The 25,801-nt window shown below is 37.4% G+C and overlaps 2 protein-coding genes across 3 annotated transcripts in view; one reads left to right on the forward strand and one right to left on the reverse strand.

Annotated features, from left to right (window-relative positions):
* The window catches only part of Macrod2 (mono-ADP ribosylhydrolase 2), a 1,707,616-nt gene that overhangs the window by 1,469,974 nt on the left and 211,841 nt on the right, over window positions 1-25,801 (reverse strand). The window lies entirely within an intron of this gene.
* Window positions 11,312-25,414, forward strand: Flrt3 (fibronectin leucine rich transmembrane protein 3). Of its 2 annotated transcripts, none has more exons than XM_090351971.1 (3): window positions 11,312-11,518; window positions 19,810-20,588; window positions 21,591-25,414. In XM_090351971.1, exon 3 carries the CDS (start codon window positions 21,635-21,637, stop codon window positions 23,600-23,602), a length of 1,968 nt encoding a protein of 655 aa, XP_090208097.1. In that variant the 5' UTR covers window positions 11,312-11,518; window positions 19,810-20,588; window positions 21,591-21,634; the 3' UTR covers window positions 23,603-25,414. The 2 variants fall into 2 exon arrangements, with proteins under 2 accessions (XP_090208097.1, XP_090208098.1); XM_090351972.1 differs by having other exon boundaries at window positions 19,810-20,009.

Below are 25,801 nucleotides of genomic sequence, written 5' to 3' on the forward strand. Positions count from 1 at the left end.
TGTTTAATCTTTTTTTTTTTTTTTTTGTGAGTCCTGGGCTTGAGCACTGTCCTTGGACTTTCTCAGGGCTAGAGCTCTACCAACTTGAGCTTCAGCATCACTTCCAACTTTTTTCTATGTACGTGGTACCGAGGAATTGAACCTGTGTCTTCGTGCATGCTAGAGAAGCACTTTACCACTAGGCCAAACTCCCTGCCCCTAATCTTTTTATAATATATTTGTAGTAAAGCATGCTCAGAAAATTGAAGTACATTCATATTTTCAAAAAAAGTTCCCAATGGTAAACATTACTTTATTATTATTATTATTATTATTATTATTATTATTATATTTTGGTGGGTTATGGGGCTTGAACTTGGCCTGGGCGCTGTCCCTGAGCTCCTCAGCTCAAGGTTACTGCCCTACCATTGGACCAAACCCCACTTCCTGTTTTCTAGAGGTTAATTGGAGATAAGAGTCTCAGGTCCTTTTGTGCCTGGCTGGCTTTGAACCTTAATCCTCAGATCTCAGCCTCCTGAGTAGCTGGGATTACAGGTATGAGCTACCATGTCCCGTTACATTACTTAATTTTTAACTTATTTTTATTTGCAAGAGATGGTGCTGTAAAACTTGAACTTAATGGAAATCTGATCAAGGGGACACACCTTAGCCCTTGAAAGACCTACAGATAATCAACTGATAACATTCCTTCCCAGAGGATGAGGGTGCTGGTAGCACACCTGTTTTTGCCTATAGTGTTGGGGAGAGGCCGTTCTTTTAGTTATTTATAAACAGGTCTCCTGGAAAGTCTTTAATTCTACTTGAAATTTGTTTCATTCGATAATAATACACAGATTTATTTAGGAATCTTGGCTGTAGGGAAGTCACAATCTTTTAAAAGAGGTCATCTTAAAAACAAGAACTACTAAACCAGTATCCAAAACAAGGGGAAATAGATCTGACAATTTTTTTAAAGCCTCATCTCCGAACATTTATTTTTGTACTTAAAAACAGTACCAACAGAGCCGGGAGTTTGCACGAAGATCCGGGTTTGATTCCTCAGTACCACATACATAGAAAAGAGCCAGAAGTGGTGTTGAGACTCAAGTGGTAGAGTGCTAGCCTTAAGAAAGTCCAAGGACAGTGCTCAGGCCCTGAGCTCATGCCCAGGACAAGCAAATAGATAAATAAATAAATAAATATTTTTTTTTTAAAAGTACCAACACTGCATAATTGGTAAAACAGTGAAATTTGGAAGTGATGATCACCTTCCTCTAGATTAACAGCAATACCTGGCTGGGAAGAGAGACTGGCATGACTTCATTATAGCTCACTTATATGACAGCCTAAAAATGCACAACAGACCCGTATTGATCTGAGTTTATTAAATGCTTTCCATTCTTTCATAGCTATGCATTATACTAATTGTTGCTAAAGATAAAGACTTTGTGTGTTGGTTTATAATTCAGTCTACAAGTCAGATGCTGTGACACAAATCCAGAGCCATAAGCAAAGGTGCTTCTCAAACTGTTCCATTCCCACAGATAAACCGTACAAAGATTCAACTCAATTTAACATTACCAGATTGTTATTGTAAAGGAATCCTGGCTACATCCATCACTATGGAGATAAAAGGCAACTATGCACAGGTTTTAGCCCTGTCTTGACATGTGCTTTCTCAGATTTAATAGAGAACTCTTACCACTTTATTTGAAGTCAATAACAGCAAAATTAGGTGGGCCCTATCTTCATAGATAAGGGAGCTAAGGCTGAGAGAGACCAGTCTTGCAGCCAAATGGAAAGCATTACAGGGATGATCCACTTACTCTCCTCACGACATTCTCATGTCCAAAGTCTCCTTCTTTTCCTTTGGAAGTTTTTTAAACAAGGCGGGAAGGGTGAAAGGGCACTGGAGAGTATGAAGGAGTCAAGGGCAGAGCCTACATCGGTGGGAATTACACATCGTTCCATTTGCATGGCCATCTATGTGGGTCCTAAAGCGGAGCAAAAATATGGATCATGTGACTTCCAAAGTGTGCTTGTTTGTTTTATTTTTGCCCGTTCCGGGACTTGTACTCAGTACCTCATGTTCTCACTCAGCTTTCTGGCACATCACTTGAGCTATGCTGATCAATCGATTGATTGATTGATTGGAGATAAGAGTCTCAGGATCTTCTTTCTTCTTGGGCTTGTTTTGAACCTGTATCCTCCACATCTGTTTCCTGAGTAGCTAAGATTCTAGTTGTGATCCCTCAGTACAGGACTTGGCTTCCAGTTTTTCAGAAAACTGCAAGAATGAGCCAACTGCCTCATTCTGTCACTTTTGAAAAGATACAATGCCTTCTGAATCATAATTGCTTCCCCTTTTCTGTGAGGCATATAGGTGCCTTTTCTCCCAATCCCTTAAGTCTAAAATGTCCAATACTCATTCTTGGGGGTAGGGAAAAGAAGAATAGAACATTGTGTAAGCAGGTACGGAAACAACCACTCTCTCTTTTTTTTTTTTTTTGCTTTGATTTCTGTTTCAAGTCTTGTAATGACAGATCTCATTCAAGTGTAGTATGTTTTGGAAATAAGAGTTAAAAGGAATCTGGAATTGTTTTCTGGTACATTTTAAGCATTCACTAATATCAGAATAGAGGGACAGTTTAAGATAGCATTTTTCAAACCTTTTAGTATTCTGAAGCTGCTATGACCTGCTAAAATCTAATTATTTCTCCAATTCCCTTTGGAATTGTTCAGAAAGATGTGGTACAGTTTCTAACTGGTGCATTAAACATCTGGCCTGACTTCACAGAATTCCAGATAGCTGAGTATGCACTCTCCCTATTTTATTAACATTGCATAGGCTCAAGCTGAGCTTTACTACTGATATGTACTGACATGCATCACTACCTGTTGACATGAAAAAAAGGAAGAAAAAAAAATCTGGTCTAGATTTGAGATAGTCTACAAATAGAAAATCTTTTAAAGATGTTTTGGCAATTTTAACAGAAACTTTGGCTAAAAAAATAAAGAAGGGGCGTTTATAAATTTATAAAACATGTCCAAGGGTGGCCACATGCAGAAAACTAAAAATTGACCCTAACCTTTCGCCATGCACAAGCACTAACTCAAAGTGAATTAAAGACCTCAATGTCAGACCGGAAACCATGAAACTGCTACATGATAAAGTAGGAGAGACACTGGAACTCACAGGCACAGGCAAAAGATTCCTGAACAGAATCCCAGGGTCACAACAGATTAGAGAGAGACTCGATAAATGGGACTGCCTAAAAATAAAAAGTTTCTGTACAGATAAAAACATAGTCACAAAGGTAGAGAGACAGCCAACTGGGAAAATATAATTACAACAATACATCTGACAAATGCTTAATATCCAGTATCTACAGGGAACTTAAGAAACTAATCCCCCCCAACCCAACAAACCATTCACTAAATGGGCAAGGGAAGTAAAGAGAGTTATCAAGAGAAGAGATTAAAATGGCAGGAAAGCATATGAGAAAATGTGCATCATCCATGGTCATAAAGGAAATGCAAATAAAAACAACCCTAAGATACCACCTTACCCCAAAAAGAATGACCAAGATTTTGAACTCAGACAATGACAGTTGCTGGCAGGGTTGTGGAGAAAAAGGAACCCTACTACACTGCTGGTGGGATTGTAAACTAGTTCAGCCACTCTGGAAAGCAGTGTGGAGGTTTCTTAAAGAACTTCCCTACGATCCCGCCATACCACTTCTGGGCATCTACCCTGAGCATGATAACCCAGGATATGATAAAGACACCTGCTCAGCTATGTTCATCTCTGCACTATTCACAATAGTCGGGTGATGGAAATGTTCTCTCTCTCTCTCTCTCTCTCTCTCTCTCTCTCTCTCTCTCTCTCTCTCTCTCTCTCTCTCTACACACACACACACACACACACACACACACACACACACACACACACAATGGAATTCTACATAGCTAACAGACAAGATAAAATAATGGCATCTGCAGGGAAGTAGATGAATCTAGAGCGAGTCATGTTGAGCGAGACAAGTCAAGACCAAAGGAACAAAAGGTGCATGGTATCCTTAATATGTGGCTATTAGATCCAAACAGTACAAGAGCGAGGACTCAATTAATGTATACCCAATGCTATGGACATAGTATTGGAGATAAACACACAACTACATAGACATAAAACCCTATGACTCGGCCAAGAGTTTGGCCTAGTGGTAGAGTGCTTGCCTCGCATGCATAAAGACCCGAGTTCGAATCCTCAGTACCACATACATAGAAAAAAAGCTGGAACTGGTGCTGAGGTTCAAGTGGTAGAGTTCTAGCCTTGAGAAAGTCCAAGGACAGTGCTCAGGCCCTGAGCTCAGCCCAGGACTGGCAAAAAAACAAACAAACAACAAAAAAAAACCTATGACTCTATAGACTTTATAGAGGAAGTAAAACTTTCCGTCTTTGCAGATGACATGATTCTGTACTTAAAGAATCCTATATACTCCACTCCCAAGCTCCTTGAGCTGAGTCAAAACTTTGGGTATAAAATTAACCCTCAAAAATCAACTGCCTTCCTCTATGCCAACAGTGAGAGGAATAAGGCAACAATCAGGAAAGCAACTCCTTTTGCAATAGCCTCAAAGAAAATAAAGTACCTAGGAATTAACTAAGAATGTAAAGGACCTTTTTGATGAAAACTTTAAAACTCTGAAAAAGGAAATTAAAGTAGAACCAAGGAAATGGAAAAACCTCCCATGCTCCTGAATTGGAAGGATCAACATCGTGAAAATGACAATCTTGCCAAGGGTTATCTACAAATTCAATATCAATATATTGATATTGATATCAATATGAATGTCATTCTTTAAAGAAATAGAAGAGGCAATCTAAAATTTCATATGGAATAATAAAAGACCCCGTGTAGCAAAAACACTTCTTAGCAGAAAGAACAGCACAGGAGGAATTTCAATACCAATACTTTAGACTCTATTACAGAGCTATAATAATCAAAACAGGTTGGTACTGGCACAAGAACTGAGGACCCAGATATTAAACCACAGACCTATGGCCACCTAATCTTTGACAAGGGAGCCAAAAAAATAGAATGGAAGAAAGACAGCCTCTTCAACAAATGGTGCTGGCAGAAATGGTAAGCACCTGCAGAAAACTAAAGTTGAATTCTTCTTTGTCACCCTGTACTAGAATTAACTCCAAATGGATCAAAGACCTCGAGGTAAAAGCTGACACACTGAAAACCTTACAAGAAGGAATAGGAGATACACTAGACCTCCTTGGCATGGGTCAAAACTTTCTTAATAAGGACCAAGAATCACAACAAGTCAGAGAAAGGCTGGATAAGTGGGACTGCATTAAATTGCAGAGCTTTTTTATGGCAAAGGACATAGCTAGTAAATTAATTAGGAAGCCTACAGAATGGGAGAAGATCTTCACTAACCATACAATGGACAAAAGCCTCATATCTAAAATATATCCACACTTCAAAAAATTGAATCACTCCAAAACTAATCTCCAAAGAAACATCCATCCCATTAAAAGATGGGTGAAAGACTTAAAGAGAGTCTTCTCTGAAGAAGAAATAAAAATGGCCTATAGACACATGAAGAAATGCTCGACATCTCTGGTCATAAAAGAAATGCAAATCAAAACAACTCTGATTCCACCTCACTCCAGTTAGAATGGCCAGGATCAGGAAAACGAATAATAACAGATGCTGGAGGGAATGTGGCCAGGAGGGATCACTACTACACTGTTGGTGGGAGTACAAACTCGTTCAACCACTATGGAAAGCAGTATGGCAGCTCCTCAAAAGACCCAGCAATTCCACTATTTGGCATTTACCCAATTGTCCAGAAACAAGGACATACTAAATCCACTAGCACAATGACATTCATTGCAGCACTATTCACCATAGCAAAGATATGGAACCAACCTAGATGTCCCTCAGGTGATGAGTGGAGCAACAAGATGTGGTATTTGTACATAATGGAATTCTATGCTGCTGTCAGAAAGAATGACATCGCACCATTTGTTAGGAAATGGAAAGATTTAGAAAAAATCATATTAAGTGAAGTAAGTCAGACTCAAAGGAACATAGGCCCAAGCGTCTCCCTCATTTGTCAAATTCAGTAGAAACCTTGGGCTTTCTAGCGGAGATTTACAATAGAACAAAATCTAGAGACATTAGGCCAAATAGTATGACACTAAATGTAAGGACCTCCAGGATAAAGAAACAAAAGCCATATAATGAGTGATTGTTGTCCTTAATGTACTGTGTTATCTCTTATCTCTTTTGCTATCCCTTGGTTATATCATATTGTTACAATATTTCACCTTGTTATCTGATATATTTTATATGTGCTTAATTGGTTATTTGAAACTGGATAGGGAAGGGGGGAAATCAAGATGAGCGGGTGGAGGGGGGAGGGAAATGGGGACCATGTCATGAGAAAGGGTATCAATGTTTGTGAAGTAATGCACCTTCTATCTGGTGAATATAATGTAACCCTTCTATTAATTACAATAAAAAAACAAAAAAAAAACCTATGACTCTATAGACTTAATGTTTTATTACATAGTTTAATAAGTATCTATGATATACAAAACCCTTACCCTAATTTTGATTATGTTCTAAAAACTAAGTGCCCGTGATTGTACATAGAGATTCCCTTCTTGAATACTTGTTTGTTAAACATGTCATTTGAAATATGATGTAAAAATCAATGTTAATCAATTTAAAAAAAAAAAAAACGATGTCCAAGTTTCAGCATGCCAAATCCTCTGAAAGTGAACTAATATCCAACATCCATTCCTTCCTTCAAAACCTAACAGAAGCCAGGTGCCAAGGGCTCACAGTTGTAATTCTAGCTTCTCAGGAGGCTGAGATCTGAAGATTGCAGTTTGAAACCAGCCCAGGCAGGAAAGTCCCTGGCACTATCTCCAATAAACTACTTTGAAAAAGCCAGAAGTGGCTCTGTGGCCCAAGTGGTAGAACACTAGCCTTGAGCATAAAGAGGCTCAGCAACTTGAGTTTAAACTGGGCGTGGAGGACAGAACAAACAACTAACAGAAGCCCACTTTTGGCGTGGACAGGCCATATGTGTGATTAAGGTTGACCTTACAAAACACACCATTTGCACTGGGCTTAAGCTACACAGTAAAATTACTGTATCCTCACACAATAGCTTTACGAACGATGTTATCAAGTTTAAACAAATGAGAGTGATCTCTGGCTTCCACACAGGAGTATCATAATAATTGCACTATGGGAATGTGATCTACCATGTCTCAGAAGGCAGCCATAGGTTGCCACAAGTACATCTTACAAAGTCTATGGCCATAGGAAAACTGTTCTCACTGACATACTTTAAAATCACTCTCAGGCTTTACCAGAAGCACACTGTCATTAGAACCTTTCAATTACATGAGATATCAATTCCAATTACTGATTAGCCAGTAAAGATTAGTCTTCCAATCATTTGCACCCAAAAGATTCTCAGCTAATAACAGCCGAATAGATTAAATACAACAAAAGTATGAAATGTGTTTTTTTCTTTCCATATAACTTTGAAGATTTTATTCTCATAAATACTGTTGAAGGGACAGGAAGTCATCAAAAATGGTTCTAAGTGTTAAAACAATTTTAATATGTTCTAAGATTAAGTCTCAAAACACCACATTTTGAGGTGGTTTAGAGTTCATCTACTCTTACTAATTTCTTTTACAACAACTTAAAGAAACTAGGTATGATGAATGAGTGAAATGAATGAATGATGAATGAATGACATGCTTTAAGTGTAGACAGGGTGCAAAACCTGGATTAAACTGTCCCATGAAGTAGTTATAAATTATACTGACTTTAATATGAGTACTACTTACTAAGAAATTTCGGAGTTAGGAGGGTCAGTTGTGGTTGCTTTGGGTTTTTTTTTTTTTTTTGCTTTTCTTTGTACATATTGTTGCATATATTTTGCCTGGAAATACAAGAAAATACAAGAGCCTGAAAAATCATTGTTTCCAAATCCAATCTTCCTTGTTCTTCCCAAGAGACCATTTCTTATCTCTTCACACAACAGAAAAGCATAGTCATTTGATATGACACATTTTGATAATCTCAAGGTTTTAAATTCTAAGTGTTGGAATTTGTCTTTCCCTCCTAGCTGTTTTCAACCTGACATACATTTTCTAATATATAATAGATTCACAGGCCAGCCTACAAAACACAGAAAAATGAAAGATAACAATAAGTAAGTACCCTTTCAACACAAAATGCCAATCAGAACTCAACTAAGTTTTCAATCCTTAGAAGAGGAGGCCATGAAATGCATGAAGACAACAGGAAAAAAGAAATTCTTCCATCCCTCTAACTCCACTCCCATTTCCTGGCTACAAAACTACTTCAAAGGGAAACTTGAAAAGTGTGAAAAATCTTTTACTGGCTGTCTCCCTTTGTGCCCTCTTCTCCCAATTCTTAATACCCCCTTTTTCCAGGCTCTCAGTAGTCCCCATCATAGTAATGGCAGACACTATATTATCAGTCACTGACTATGAGTCATGCACTGAGATAATAAACTCAGAAACATTAAGTAATTTGTCTGCAGTCATGGAGCAAGCCAAAATGGAGACCAGATATGAGTCTGGAGTCCATGCACTTCAGACTATACTAGTTCCTCCACTCTGAGCTGACACCTTGCTGCTGGGAGAATCCAGTCCCTGCCATCCTATCACAACCTAAGCCATTGGGCTCCCTGCTAAAAACTGTCAGCCTCCCTGACCCAGCAACCAGGATAGCCTGGTTTTATTGAAATCCATCTCCTTTAGGAAACAGTAGGAAAGCAATCTGAAGTAACTCATGATACCTTTTAATCTTTCTAGAAGTGATGTATATTATTGTAAATGAGCAATTATTACTATAAATTCACCTCTTCCCTAGCAGAATTTCAGGTGGTTGATAAGAACAAGAAGTAAAGAATAAGAGGGAAACTGTAGGAGTGCAGCTATCTTGGACAGGGGAATATCTATTCAGAATTTCCCTTTAAGTCTGGGTGTGGTAGTACAGACCTGTAATCCCAGCCAAATGGGAGGTAACGAATATAGAGATGGCTATTTGAGGCCAACCTGGACAAAAAAATCTTTTAAAAAAAGACCCCCACCCTTTGTGGTAATTAAACAAAATCAAGAACAAATGAGCAAAAAACTAAAACAAATAGTTATTGATCAAAAATGATATAATATCGGCCTCGCAAGTATGAGTTCAAAAACCTTAATACTGTTGTCAAGAAAAAGAAAGTCAGTGCCCTTCAGAATAGAAAAGTTTTCACATTTTTTGCCTTCTACATTTTAATCCATACCTTCAAAGAAAAAAAATAAATAACAAAAAATTCAATAATTTTTGCTGCTTTTATTTTCTACCTTCTGAACGCAGAACTAAGAGCAGTATGGTGAGGTCCTGTAACAAAAGGCAGCTTGGGGGAACACAGTGTGAGAACTCCTAACTCCCAGACCAGTATGCTTTCTTTTACATACCTATAAACCAAACTGCCCATTTATCTTTCTTTTCTGTTGAAGGCCTGGCTGAATGAAAACAAAACTTGATTAAATATGGATAAACCCACAGGAATTTGGTCAGGCAAAAATTTGCTCTTTAAATAGAACCAACTCTCATCTGGAAACAGCTTCTAGCAAGAATTACTTTGTAAAATAATTTAATATATCTATCTGTTTTGCATCCATCTTTTCTTCAGAGATTGTTAGTCCCATCTCCGTTTTCTCCAAAAACTTAGCAGCTCAATTTCAGTTTAAACTGGCTTTTCCATAGACGCTAGAATGCTAACACTCCTAGATTTGATGGGCATGTTCTCTGAGACCTGCAAAAGTACAGTCCTCAGAAAGCAATGAGGCTCAGCGCATCTCTGAGAAAGAGTTTAGGTCCTACTTTGGTATCACCCATTTTGGGGAAGGAATCTTCAAAGGCCAAATAGTTATCAAACCCTATGAAGCAAATGAAGAGGCCATCAGCACATATTCCAATAAAAGACAATTAGCTGACCTCCTTCAGATACAAACATTCAGAGAACCTTTTCCAAAGGACAAAAGACAAAGCCATGAACTTTCTAAGAACAAGACAAATAAAGGTTTCGAAGGAAATAGCTCTCCAAATAAATACAGAAACAAAATCCTTCCTACCAAAATTAAAGTAAAATGCTCTTATTTAGCAGAAACCTTACAGGTCCCCAAAGCAACTGTAACTAAAGAAGAGAAGCCAGGCTAGAAAACTGAACCTACAAATAAAGAATCTATAGTTCTGTGAATTATGCACAGAAATTTATAATCTCCATACCTTACAACTGTGTTTATAAATATATCTAAATTAAAACTACATAATTTGGAACCATACAAAACCATCTTGACACGTTTTAAAGGATGTTTATATCTGAAATCATACTTAGAGCATCACAAACATGAGGAATTAAAATGTTTCATTAAACTATTTAGAAGAGACTCCTTAAATATGAATGATCTCTTCCAGGTCCTAAAGAAGACGTTAAAAATGGCAGACAGGAAGTGGTGCTGTGGTGAACTAGAGTTGAGCTGAAGAGCTTAGGGACAGTGCCCAGGCCCAGAGTTCAAGACCTATGACCAACCAAAAAAAAAAAAAAATTGCAGACGTAGTTGGCTCATACTTTCATTTTTTTTAATATACATAAACCATACCTTTCTCTTTACCTGCAAAATAAGACTGTGTACCTCTGTATTTTTTTCTTACAATCCTTTCAAAGTCTCATTCTATTTCTTCCCATAAATTGTTTGAACCTGCTTTCCACTCATTTGCCAAATAAATATTTGCAGTTGGAGTTACTGGCCTTTCTCTTCCACAGTTATAACAGGATTGTAACTAGTCAGTGATTAAAAGAAAGAAATTGATTTTGCTGAACTCTTTTTCAACACAGATGGCTTAGGAATAAAAAGCAATCTGTGGCTTTTTTTTCTATTGTAATCTTATAAATACCCTTCTGACATGCTTATATATTTTTTTCCTAAGTACTCTACCACTACCTTGTAATAGTAAACTTTAGAAAATGTTGAGAATCCAAAGAGCTGCCTACAGACCAAATGGCATGCTTGCTTTGGCAGGCCCAGCGTCTCATTTCGGCTTCTCTCGCCCCCTCTAGCGTTTGCAAAGCTTATGTGTCTTATTATCCAGTTTCCCTCACTGAACAAGAGCTTGCCTAAGTCCTGCCCATCTATGACATCACCCCCTTCCTCAACCACTACGAGGTGAAGCTTTAAACTTCAGACTTGGAGGTGGGCTGTGTGCAGTAGGCTGGAAGCTTCTCCCTCGCTCACTCCTCAGCGCCTGAGAGATCCGAAGCCCGACAAACTCAGGCTGCAGCTGCCTTTGGTTTTCTGTGGGACTGGACGCTGCGCTCGGGGACGGGGGAGGGTTATTTCTCCAATTCACAGTCAATGGAATTACAGCTCTAAGCAGCAGTGTATATAGGATTGCTTTTTGCTCGTCTTCCTGGTAAGTGCTTTCCATGTTCGTTTGTTCGAATTTTTTTTTTTTCCTTCTGATTTTCCCAGAAAGTTTCCTTGGTTTTACTCTCTAAGAAAGAAATGACTTGGGTGCTATGAGAAATCGGAACAAGGGCGTTTGCTCTGTCACCAGCGCGAACAATTTAAGTGCTGCGTGCAAGCCAGCAAGGGAAATTTTGACTAGTCAAATGCAGTTAAGTTTCTTGAAATATTCTTTCGTGCAAAAAAAAAAAAAAGAAGCTATATCCTAACTCAAATAATTGCTATTTGAAAGAAGCTTTGCGGACAGTTGGGAAGTTAAAACGTTGACTATTAGAGAATACAAGGTAGATTTTTCACAGATAGGAAAGTGAAAAGGTCTTGCTAACTTGGTGTATGCTGTGTGTGTGGTATGATCACCAATTGCTGTTTTTACAACTGTGAAAGAAAAATCAATAATCCCTCAGCCCCTGAGGATGCAGTACATGAAAAGCACACATCTCTGCTCACAGCTAGCTGAGCTAGTAGTCCCAAAGACTTAGGTGCCTCCCCCCACCACCCCCCCTGCCCTCTCTGATTAACAGCTACACCTAGATTTTAAAGCTTGCACTGCTATCCAGCCAGAACCCCTTCAAGCAATTCAGGCTTGTGAATCTTAATTAGCAAATTCAACTATGAGGAGGGGGAAGACTCTTCCAAACCATAGTGTCCCTTCAGTTGAACACCCAAATCCATTGCTTGGACAAATATAGTATGTGACTAGCATAGTAACTGACAAAAGTCTACACAGAAAAACCAACAAAGCTCACTCTGGGAGTTGTGCTGGTTGTATGCAGTGAGTTTAGGGTACAAGGGGAAGGGGGGAGGAAAAAGAGTAGACCCTCATCAAGTGGGAGATGCAGAGTATCTGTCTCCTTGTAGCCCAGAATGGAAAAATGGTAGATTAGAAGAAATGCATCCAGAATTAAACCTTTCAAAAGTAGTTATGTGTATCTTCTCAAAAAAATTTTTTTTCTTCAGTGAATTAGGTTTGACACAAAATGGTTGCATAAAGGTAAAGAGGCCCATTTTTTTTTTTCAACATCGAGGTAGAAGAGGCTATTATCTTGTGTTTACTGATTGAGAATTAGTGAAGGGAATACTGATATATTCCCATTATGGAATGAAGTCCTACAATGGTTTTTAATAAATTAGTTATTTTAAATACTCTTGGTACATCTATCTACTTCAAAATGCACATATTTGATTAGCATGAAACAACAGAAATAAAGCTACTAGAAAAGGACTTCAGTTGTAGCAATTCCTTTCATTTATCCCTAAATGCACAGAAATATCCTGACTAGTACAAACATAAAGAATAAATTTTCCTGCTTTAAAGTGGATTACTTATGCCAGACTCAGATTGAGAGATGGCTGATACTCATCTCTTCATATCTAAGTAAAGAAAAAAAAATGAATCCTTTTAAAGTACCACAACAATATTATTGCTATTTCTCCAAAAATTAATAATTAGGTTATAATTTTAAGATCAGTTATGCAACTTAGCTCCAAATATATATGTATATAGACACACACACATATATACATATATATGTTTACTAGCCTGAAATAAAAGTTATAAAAATGTGATTGCATTCACTTAACTAAGAAAATTATAGTTTGAATTTTTAAAAAGTAGAATCAAAATACATGAAATTCAAGGGTCAGCAAAGATATTTGTGAATGAATAAACAATGAATTCATTAACACTGTATTCCAGTAGTACTTAGTCAATCAGTTATTAATTGGGCTTTTCATTTTTCTGTACACCTCCTCCTTCTTAAAATCAATTATGTTTAGATTCAAAATTTCCAATCAAAAGATTTTCTAAACATAATGTTTTTGAAATGTGTAATTGGGCAGCGAAGTTTTCAGCCAAAATATGAAAAACAGTAAGAAAATTTGTCACAACTAAATGTAGCAGCAAAGTAGAAGGTAGATTTCTTTTGCTTTCAAGTGTTAATTAAGAAGCCTCCAATTCTATCAAAACTTTTTCAGAGCTAAATGAAGCAGTGTGAAGTAAATTTGGTTGAAATCTTGTGGCTGTCAGACTTTGTTAGCAAGCTATTAATTATCTTTACCCCAGTTTCTTCTCAAGACTATATTACCCAATCAAAAAGAAACTCCAATTATGTTCAGCATCTTCTGCCTAGGACACAGCACCCTAATAAACAATCCACACAGAGGAAAAATTACAATTATCAGCTTTAAACATGCAAGCATAATGCAAAGAGATAGGTGTGTGTGTGTGTGTGTGTGTGTGTGTGTGTTTAGTGTGTGTGTTTATTTCTTGGCCACACAACATCCTAAGGCTTTCCCCTCTCTCTTCTGCATGGATTATTTTGAACAATTTTAAGCTTTTCAAACATCTGAAGCAGAGAATTTACATTGTTTTACACTTATATGACTGTTTCTTTTTTCTTGCTGGTTAGTTATGCCAGCGTCTGTCTGTGTTAATATTAAATTAACTCTGATCATTTAAAATTTATTTGGTTTAGAGCTGCCATTTTAGTCAATCTACATTCCCCCTCCCGCCCTTTTAAGGTGGGTGGGCTATTTAACAAAGGGTGTGATTAATGGCAAAACCCATAGCTAACTTTAAATTTCTGAATAAAATCCCTTTATTCCCGGACTTGTACCACTTCATTTAAAGAGCATTATAAATACTAGTTTCGTGGCAATTGAGAAACACCGTAAATGAAATGAGAGAAATAAGATTCAGTAAATTTCTTGAAAGCGGCAATTCCCCCCTCCCATCCTTCTTCCCTCATTCCCACTCTTTTCGCGCCCACCCCCCACCTTTTGCCCCTGAGGCCTTCACTGTTCTTCTCAACGGGAGGCTTTGTTGTAATTAAACCAGAGAAAAACTGGCCAGCAGCAGCCAACATCTGACTTGCGGCTTCTGAAAGCCATGTTCTGGTAGTGTGTACTACCCCCCAGCGGGCGAAACTCTACAGTAAATCTCTCAGCAATATTCATCCTCGGAGCGGCATTTTCTCTCTTGAGCATTAAAAGGCTGCATCTCAGCTTCCAACATTCCACCATTTGGAAACTCCACAAACCATTTTTCCAACAAAAATATGATTAGCATTTTTGGAAAAAGGCATCATCCTTTCAAACACCAAAACAGGCATACCCATTTCTGAAAGCATGTTCCAGTTTCAAATCCCAGAACACTATGACTAAGTCTGGTTACACATCACAATCAAAGACAGTTTTTTAAAAGCTGTTTTATATTGTGAAAGGCAACACTTTTCAGTATTGCATTTTGCCAATCAGTGAAAAGATTTCAAGTAAAAAGGAATAAAATATAATTTATGCAATAGCTAAAGTTTCATTGTTTTGAATATGCACAATCTCTTTCCTATCCCCAAATCAACTGTCAGAATGCATAAAAAGCTCTCTTCAGGTATCCATCCCTTTAAAAGAAGGGATCAAGAAATCACTCTCACTTTGATGAGACAATGACAGCTTTTGTTCTTTCTTCTGCTTTATGCTTTATATGTGCACAAATTACTGTGGCAACTTTGAAGAGAAACCTCACAGACCACATTTGGTTTAATGCCATTTTTAAAGTGTGCACTGGATTGTGGATTGATCAGTTTATGTGTTGACTTTCTTCGTCTGGTTTGAATCATTAGCATCCTACTTGAATGGGAAAAACAATGTGCTGTAAGATTTTAGGTGGTTTCACCAACCAGCAATGCAGTTATCTCAAATGAATAGCATGTAGAAATTCAAGTATTCAAAAACTGAAATAGAATTATACTTATATGCTGAAAGAGAAATTTCAGGTCCATAAAGGCAAAATAAAATGTTTATGGCTTCACAAAGGTGAACACACTGTTAACCTTGAGTTGCTCAAAAGTCAGCACAAACTTAAAGCATTGAACTTTAATGCTTTAATGCAAGACAGCTTGCCTGGAGCTCTGTCCCACATACTTCCACTACCCTCAAAATTAATATCTTTTTCCTTCCTACAAGCCTTAGTTCTCTAATTCATTTAGTCTCGCTTTCATATCATAAAAGAACATTCCCTCTGATGAAAGATAACATCCCAGTTTGCCTTTTAGTTTTAAGGATGCTTGATTTAACTTTACAAGCCAAAATAAATGAAGCAGAATTAAATTCATTTATTCCCAACTCACTGTGGGAAAGGCCAATAACTTAAAAAGAAGAAAGTAAAAATCCCTTGCTTTGGAACTTTTATCCATCATAAACGAAACAAAACTTTCTTCATGCTAGAAAGTAGTCTAGATAAAACCAAGTGGGTAAAAGCACTCTTGCTTCTATGACTCTCAGCAAACCCTCCCGACTTCATGACTCTCAAGAGGAGAGTTAGAGGTCCTTCTGCTTGCCTGGCATTAAACAAAAGAAGTAGAACTTTCCTGAAATCTGATGATCGTGGAAAATTTAACTACCAGACAGGCTGCTTAGAAAGCATTATTGCTGTCACTATCAACTAACCTGATGTACTCCAGATTTTAGTTTAACCATCTATGTCATTTATTTGTAATATAATTTGTTGTTGCAAAGACAGCATTCACAAGTTATTTGTCTGGCTGATCTTTCTATCAGCAATTTTAACTTTTGCAATTAAATTACTTTTCTAATACTCTAGATTGTAATTGTACACATTCCAGTTTCTCTAGAAGGAATCACAAACTTAGAAAAATTTGATTAAGCAAGCACTTTCTTCAGTCTAAAGATTTTATTCAAAATAATGTAATTAAGTTGCACTAGAAGTTCATATGGGATACTCTATTTTTAGATTTAATATTTTCTTAATTTTTCTGATTTTAAGAAATTCCAAAGGCAATACAAAATGAAACAAAACACATTTGATTTAAGATTTTTCAATTAAGGTGATAATAATCAAGCAAGTCTAATCAAAATCAATTTAAATAAAAGGTTTAAAATAAAGGAGTAAGGAAGATACTTAGATTCATATAATTTCATCATAAGTTATATCCTCCAAATATAAGAAATGCCTTTATTTCTCTAACATTCACCTCCACAAAATTTTGTACTAGGAAAACACATATATTGTCTCAAGTTCTTGATTTTTTAAAAAAATGCATATTTTCTATTCAGACCTAATTTCTTAATTTTTATTAGTGTTCCTAAGATATCTCAAAATTATAGCATCCTTAATCTATTTAAATGTTTTATTAGATGTATTATGAAAGAAATTGTAGACTGTCATATTTGATGATTACATTATAAATGCAAACATATTAAATTAAACTCTACAATTTTTATTTTCAAAAGAAGCAGAATAGAAAGATCCCGTTCAAATTTTGATTCATCATTAAGGTAGTTATACTGTTCTTTTTGCTATTCGTAATGAAAAATAACTTTTAAATATTCCATCAAGTGTGCAGGGCTCCGTTATGTCCTCCTGCCCCAAGTTGCCCCATTAACAATATTTTTCTAAAAGGCGGATTGCTTTTTGTTCAGAAGTAATGGCCTCTTTCAAGCTTGCACAGATGGAAAAGCTCTGAAGTCTCTGTTGTAGAAACCTGGACACAGGGTCTATGCCAGTAGGGGTCACTTTTGTTTTTACCCTTCACATTCAACTATAATGTCTGTGTGTGAATATGCAGATACAGCTAGGAAAGGAGGAGGTCTTTATAGAGAAGAGAAGGATCCTTTATATTTGGAAAGTTTGTTGTCACCTGAACATGTCAAAACCAGTCCCAAAACAAGAACCCAAAAGTAGTTAGCTCAATAGATTGAAATGTAAAGAAGATATAAAACAGTTAAACATGAATTGTTCTGAGCTGAAGAAAAGGCAGCTGGGACATGTAAGGGCTGCTGGTAAGCACAATCTTCATTGTGAGAGAACCCTGCTTTCCTAAGAAACCTGTTTAGTGTTTCCGTCTTTTGTTTTAGAGAATCTGAGGAGGAGAGAATGACAGTCTTCCAAGAAATTAATGAGATTTGAGGTTTTTTGTTAATCCCACATTATTACCACTTTTGTATGACTGGCAAATGGGAGTTTGCATATCAAACAGTAGTAGAAGCAATTTCTCAAACATAAAGCAGGTAAAATACACTAATCTCTTTTCTTTTTGTACCAGTTTAATTTTTTTCCTTTCCTTGGGTTAAAAATATGAAAATCAATGCATATGTTTTTAGAATCTGATTTAGTAAAATATAGGTAGCTCACAACTTGCAAAGGCAGCTTTTTATCTCTGGTTATCCATTGTGATCAATGTCTCTGACATTAGAGCAAAATCAACAATCTCCACTCGGCAAATTCATCAGCTCAACTCTGGACTGTATTTACCTTGCCTTACTAATGTTCCTAGAAGATTTTTTTTTAAAGGTTTAATTACTTGTAATTTTAAGCAGGTTTTTACTTGTTTCTCTTCTAATCATTTTTAATTAGTCTTTAATGCAATTTAGCTAAAGTAATTGTTCCCTTCAATTACCTACATTGTTTCATACCTTGGATAAATTGTAAAGCTTAGAAAACATTTTCAGCAAAAACTTTTTAAAGTGATATCACAATTACAACTTAAGACAGCTGTGTTTTTTATTTTCTTACGCAGAGAAACCAACAGTTTACAAGAAAATATACTATTGAAATTCAATAGTAATGTGTAAAATCCCCATATTTAACAATACACCATCTAAACGTTCCTCTCTGTGAATTTTGAAATATTCCCTTAAAGACTGCTTTATCTGTTACTTGCTGTTTTAGTTTTAAGTTACCTATGTGATAAATTATATATATTTATAATTTTTTCAAGTTTCCTTCTGTTAATATAATGTATGACAGCATTAGCATTTAGAGGCAAACTAGAGGATAAGAAAATTTTCCAAAATAACTAGAAAAAAATGTGGCCTTGTTCAGCGTACACACTGAGTAGCTTGTTTGAATACTGGAACAGATGCTGTCCATGTTGGACACAAGGCTATAAATGGCAGAGAAGTAAACTACTACTATAGTCCTCATCTTGGGATCAAATATTGCCATGATACTTGAATGTTTTTTATGTGTACAGAAAACACCTGTGTAGGTGACTTTGAATTATTGATATTGATCATACTACCTGCCTGACCAAACCCTAAAAACCTTCATGAATATTAGATAAGGATAACGACAAAACAGCATCAATCACTTCTCTCTTCACTCAAGCCTGAAGACTTCTTTCAGAAATGAAAAGCTCATGGGCTGTTCATGCTTGAGCTTATGAGAAATACCCCCATTGGTTATGAAATATTTCCCAAATAGTCATTATGAGGATATAAAGCAAAACACTGTCCTTTCAATTCTAAATGCACAATTTTCAAGCTAAGTGAGCTTAAAAATATTACAATAGCATTTTTCTACAAAAGACTGTGATATGAATTTCGTGTTCTAGAGTTTCAAACTCACCTGGTAGTTCTTAGTAGCATCCAAAATAAGAAGATTCACCCATATTTTGTAGGAAAACTTGACATTTGCAGGAAGAATTGAACAGTTACTGAGCAGATTCAAAGAGCTAAATATCTTTTAAAGTCTTAAAGCTACATCTTTTCAACTCTAAATGGTAGATTTTAGGATTATGTAAAACATATTAAAAAATGTCCAAAGCTGGGCATCATATCTGTAATCCTAGCTACTCAGGAGGCTAAGATCTGAGGATCACAGTTTGAAGCCAGCCAGGCAGGAAACTCCATGAGACTGTTATCTTCAATAAACTACTCAGGAAAAACCAGGAGTGGTGCTGTGGCTCAAGTGGTAGAGTGCTAGCCTGGAGCAAAGAAGCTCAGGGACAGTAGTGCCCAGACCCAGAGTTCAAGCCCCAGGACTGGCAAAAAAAAAAAAAAAAAAGTCTTACAAACACCATGGCATTTCTATCAGAAATACTTGATGTATATTTTCTTACTTCTTTAGCATATATTTATTTCTTGTAAAAGGTTTTATTATTTTATGCCCTAGATTTTAAAGTGGCCATTGTAGAGATTAGCCTGAATTTGAAGGCTAAGGAAGGGGCTTACGGCCTCTTGAATAAAGCTTTGCCTCTGTGTTTATTTCAATATAATATTAAGAATCAGTTCGCAGTAGAAATTTTCTGCTGGAAGACAATCTCTTTTACTGTATCTAATTAATTTATATAGTAAAATACTAAGCATGAAAACAAAAAAGTCAATAGCTGTTATTTGTCGCCTATTATGGTGAAAGATGTGTTACTTAAAAATATAGAGTTGATATCTTTTGTGTGTTAAAGTTCATTACTAATAGTTCATTACAACCTTTTACTTTCACAGGAGATGCTCAGTCCTCATCTATTTTAAGGAAAAGAAATACAAAGGAAATTTAGTGTGCCTCCTTTTCCTTCCATGAAGAACATTCAGACTGTTTCCTTTACCTCTGAAAAGAGAATACCTGTACTTCCATAACGTGACTAGACCAGAAATTCTGAGAAAACAGCAAGAAGCAAAAGCTGGAAATCACTCTTTCACAGCAGGTAATCATACTTCAGGATGTAACTACTGTACAAAGTTTTTACTTGGATAATCCTGGATGGGGATAAAGGTAGGGGGTAACTGCCTGAAAACCCTATTGCTATACAGGCCTTAGCACCATGAATGGCTTTCTTCGTGAGGATCTGAAGTTACTATCACTGACCACATTGCACAGAAGAGCCAATCAGAATTTCAAAGAGGGCATTTTCCACTAAGGGAATTAAGCTATACAAAAGGAACCTTCACACAGAAACTATCAGAAAGGAGGAGGAGAAAAGCAAAACAAAACAAAATGAAAGAAGCATAGGAAGCCATGTGTCCTCCGTAGTAACAGGAAGCTGAATTGTTTCTGGTCCCTACTTTCATGTGCTTGCCCACCAACCTGAACCACAGCTGGAATGTTCATTGACAACAGCGAGCTGATCTAGAGGTGTGTGCGGCATAGGATTACTTGAATAAACAGTGAAGAATATTTCCAAGGACTAAACAAGAGTTTGTAAGTCCCAGGCCCTCATCAGGAAAATAATACATGTGCATTGGACTCTCGCCCCACGCAAAATTTATTCACATCATTCAATAAGGTAGGAAAAATGAAAAGTATTTTACTTTTATGCCTAAAATTATAAAGGCTAATTAATGCCTAAAAATATAGGAGAAATTATATTATACAATAGATCTTTGTAAACCCATAGTTCTCCACTGCAGTCATCGGGAAAGCTAGATCAGATTTTAGGCTAGGATTTCGAGGAAGGTAACTGCACAGTAAAAACCATCTTATGAAAAAGAAAATAATGAAAAATGTAGATAAGGTTATTAAATCATGCAGTCTCAAACATAACAAACCCTGAACAGAATAAATAATTTAATATGAAATGGAATTGTTCATTTCACTAGCTGGATTTATCAGCCAAATAATTCTAAAGATTCCTTCCTATTTTCTTATGAGAAATACGTTTGAGCAGAATTTAATATTAATAATCCAAGAAAAAGGATAGTATTAACAATCAAAGAAAGTGATTAGCTGTACTGAGGTTGAAGATGTCAAAATGGGTGTGACTAGTCCTCAGTTGAAAAAGAACAATTGTTTCCTCCCCCTAAACATTTCTATATGCTTGTATAGAATTGACTTAATAAAAAAAAGTACACAGGAAATTTTGATTTTTTAAGAACAGTAAAAAGCATATTTAAACATAAATCCTGACATGCCAAATATTATGACTATTAATACAATGGAAGAACTTCATAAGCTTGGTTAGTGAGTAGCTGTAATACTGAGGGCAAATACAACCGAAATGTAGATTACTTAATAAAACTGTGACTACATTTAACATTTATTTAACATAGATGCATCTAGAACACGACATGTTTTAGCTTCTGTGCCAGAAACACAAGGATTTTTTTAAAAGTGTGTATTATTATGCTTACTGTTAACAAGCAATAAATCCTAGTAGGCTCCCATTTCCCCTACCCCTAAAATACAGATATTGGAAGGGATTGCAGATGTTCTATTCTCCAAATTTATTATAAGGATTGTCTCAGTGTGCTGGCCTGGTTGTTTCCTATCATTCTGGTTCTTCTTGTAGGTTCACGGAAGCTGCCTTGTGTAAGGACCTCCACTCTGCTGACCATGATCAACCCAGCCTGGAGCCTCTTCCTCATCGGGACTAAAATCGGGCTGTTTTTCCAAGTGGCACCTGTGTCCGCTATGGCTAAATCCTGCCCATCTGTGTGTCGCTGCGATGCGGGTTTCATTTACTGCAACGATCGCTTCCTGACGTCCATTCCCGCGGGGATACCGGAGGACGCTACAACTCTTTACCTTCAGAACAACCAAATCAACAACGCTGGGATTCCTTCCGATTTGAAAAACTTGCTGAAAGTGGAAAGGATATACCTCTACCACAACAGTCTAGACGAGTTCCCTACCAACCTTCCGAAGTATGTGAAAGAGTTACACCTGCAAGAAAATAACATAAGGACCATCACCTACGACTCACTTTCGAAAATCCCCTACCTGGAAGAACTGCACCTAGACGACAACTCGGTCTCCGCGGTGAGCATCGAGGAGGGGGCCTTTCGAGACAGCCACTATCTGCGGCTCCTCTTCCTGTCGCGGAACCACCTGAGCACCATCCCCTGGGGCCTGCCCAGGACCATCGAGGAACTGCGCTTGGATGACAATCGCATCTCGACCATTTCCTCGCCCTCGCTTCAAGGTCTCACCAGCCTCAAGCGCCTGGTTTTGGATGGAAACCTGTTGAACAACCATGGTTTAGGGGAGAAGGTTTTCTTCAACCTGGTTAACCTGACCGAGCTGTCCTTGGTACGGAATTCCTTGACGGCTGCGCCCGTCAACCTTCCGGGCACCAACCTGAGGAAACTTTACCTTCAAGATAACCACATCAACCGGGTGCCCCCCAACGCGTTCTCTTACTTGAGGCAGCTGTACCGACTCGACATGTCCAACAATAACCTAAGTAACTTGCCTCAGGGTATCTTTGACGATTTGGACAACATCACCCAGCTGATCCTTCGCAACAACCCCTGGCACTGCGGGTGTAAGATGAAGTGGGTGCGGGACTGGCTGCAGTCGCTGCCCGTCAAAGTCAACGTGCGGGGGCTCATGTGCCAAGCCCCGGAGAAAGTGCGTGGCATGGCCATCAAGGACCTCAACGCCGAGCTGTTCGACTGTCAAGACGGTGGGGCGGTCAGCACCGTCCAGGTCACCGCCGCCACCCCCAACACCGTGTATCCTGCTCAAGGACAGTGGTCGGCCCCGGTGACCCAACAACCAGAGGTGAAGAACCCCAAGCTGGCGAGGGATCCGCGGACGCCGCCCCCGCCACCGCCGCCAGGCAGTCCCTCGAGGAAAACCGTCCTCATCACTGTGAAGTCCGTCACCTCGGACACGATCCACATCTCCTGGAAACTCGCCCTCCCGATGACAGCTTTGAGACTCAGTTGGCTCAAACTGGGCCACAGCCCAGCCTTTGGATCTATAACGGAAACCATCGTCACCGGGGAGCGCAGCGAATACCTGGTCACCGCCCTGGAGCCGGATTCGCCCTACCGAGTCTGCATGGTTCCCATGGAAACCAGCAACCTGTACCTGTTCGACGAGACCCCGGTGTGCATCGAGACGGAAACCGCGCCTCTTCGGATGTACAACCCTACGACCACCCTCAACCGAGAGCAAGAGAAAGAACCTTACAAAAACCCCAATTTACCTTTGGCCGCCATCATTGGCGGGGCCGTGGCCCTGGTGACCATAGCCCTCCTGGCTCTAGTCTGCTGGTACGTTCATAGGAACGGCTCGCTCTTTTCCAGGAACTGTGCGTACAGCAAAGGGCGGAGAAGAAAGGATGACTATGCAGAGGCCGGCACTAAGAAGGACAATTCTATCCTGGAAATCAGGGAGACGTCTTTTCAGATGTTGCCAATAAGCAATGAACCCATCTCCAAGGAGGAGTTTGTAATACATACCATATTCCCTCCTAATGGAATGAGTCTGTACAAAAACAATCACAGTGAAAGCAGTAGTAACCGGAGCTACAGAGACAGCGGCATCCCAGACTCCGACCACTCCCACTCCTGATGCTGGAGGAGCCTCAGCAGACTGTATGGCAGGTTTTTGGATTTTTGTTTTTTGTTTTTTGTTTTTTCTAAAAAAAAAAATTAAAAACCTAAGGGAAGCGATGGTAGGAATCCTGTTCTACTGCGAAACACTGGAAAAAAAAAAAGAGACTGGAAAAAAAAAAGCAATGTACTGTACATTTGCCATATAATTTATATTTAAGAACTTTTTATTAAAAGTTTCAAAATTTCAGGTTACTGCTGCGATTGATGTAGTGGAGATGCCTGAACACAATTCTATATTTTAGTATTTTTTAGTAATTTGTACTGTATTTTCCTTGCAAATATTGAAGTTATAAACCATTTACTTTGTGTTCTACTGAGTAAGATGACTTGTTGACTGTGAAAGTGAATTTTCTTGCTGTGTTGAACAATCAGGACTGCGTTCACATGAGATCCTTGTAGTATAAGCACAGGCCATTTTTCACTTTGGTATTAATAAAATGTAAAAAACAATAAAAACTGGCTGAATGAGAAAAGAGATAAATTTGAAAACTAGCTATGAAATAATGTTCTAATTATTAAATTTGTATTATCCCAGTGGTATTCAATAAATCAAAATATGTGAAGTAATGGGCAATATCTAACTTGCTGCATATTTCCATTTTTTGCTCTAGGCAAATTAAATATCCTTAAGAAAGTTAAGCAAAACTTCTGAACTGAATGCATCAGCTGGCATAAAGGACTGTGAAGTCCCTTGTTAAAAATCATTGTCAATAAAGCTTTAAGAATAAATGACTTCACAAAACAACAATTTAAACATGCTTCTGAGTTAGAGGAGGAATATGTACTTAGGAATAAAAACATGAAAACTTAGATTTGTACGTGTAATAAACACAAATACTAGAACTGCATTTTGGTTTCATCTATACCATCTTGATTTTTTACAAAGTGAATTGTAAACACGAAACTGTTAGTGTTTATGATGTTTTTATTATAAGGTATCAATCACAGAGCAAGCTTATGCATTATTAAAAAGGTAGCATAACCATAAGCAATTCCCCTCAGCGATCCAGAAAAAGTAGTGCTCTGAAGTGAGAACTCAAAAGAAAAATAAATACTAGAAATCAAATTTAGATCAGGTTTCTGTGAAACATTTTTAACACTGTACATAAAATGTTCAATTTACTTTCACAATGGTCAAGAATACTGCCCATTACTGTCACAGTTTTCCAAATATTACATAATGAAACTTGTAACATTTCTTTATCGCTTCCTACTGAATTGTAAGCTACAACTTGTTTAAAAACCATATCACTTTTTGTTGTCATGTTTTTTTCAACAACAAAAAAAAACCAAAGTGCATTGTACGCCCTTTGGCCAGTCTTGTATGTGCCTTGATCCAACGCTACATGTATTCAGCTTTTAAAACTCGACAAATTTTTCATACTTCCTTAAATATGAAAAATTATAGTCTTATTGCTGAATAAAACTTAAGAAAAAAGTACAGAATAATCGTGCTTGCTTTCGGGATTATGTTACTATCATGAAAGTAGCAAATTGCCCTGCATATTAGTCCTAAACACCCCATGTATTTTTCTAGGAATAAAAATAAAAGTTGGCTACAAATAAAAAAATAGCAATACTTTGAGGCTGTGTATCATTTTACTTCAAAGAGTCAGTATTGTATGTATAAATTCTTTATTTTGTTTATATATTCTATAAATGGAAAACTTTAGAAATGGACCTTATCCTTTTGGGTGTTATTGCTGCCACTGTCCTAGTTGATAACTCTTAAGGTGCTCTTTGAAAAACAACTCTCTATCTGAAATACACTTTGAGGTACAGAGGCTTGTTATCAAAGGATTGGAAATTTTGTGTCTACCACTTAGATTGTGTGTACTAATAGAGTAAAGCATTCTTCCTTGCTCAGTTTCTCTAAATGTAAAGTTTGTTATTAATATCACCCACTTCATAAGGTTTTTTTTAACTAAATAAGATACTTATGAATACTGCATACAGTGTTGCAAATTCTGAAAATCTGCCATAAGTTTCCAGAGGTTTGCTGGTTACTGTTGCTCATACTGCTGTGCTGACACAGAGATATCCAACTGACAATGAAATGTTTATCATTCATCAGTCATCTTCAAAATGTTCCCAACAATTTCTTGTTTTGGTTCATGTTTTACAGAACAGATGTTTCTAGGAACAACTTAACCAA

Source organism: Megascapheus bottae, chromosome 18 (assembly GCF_031878675.1).
Source record: "Megascapheus bottae isolate mThoBot1 chromosome 18, mThoBot2.hap1, whole genome shotgun sequence".
NCBI classification, from domain to species: domain Eukaryota; kingdom Metazoa; phylum Chordata; class Mammalia; order Rodentia; family Geomyidae; genus Megascapheus; species Megascapheus bottae.

Excerpts from the sequence above, each read along its gene's own strand:
- Flrt3 (XM_090351971.1), top strand. The coding sequence starts at position 21,635 with ATGATCAACCCAGCCTGGAGCCTCTTCCTCATCGGGACTAAAATCGGG.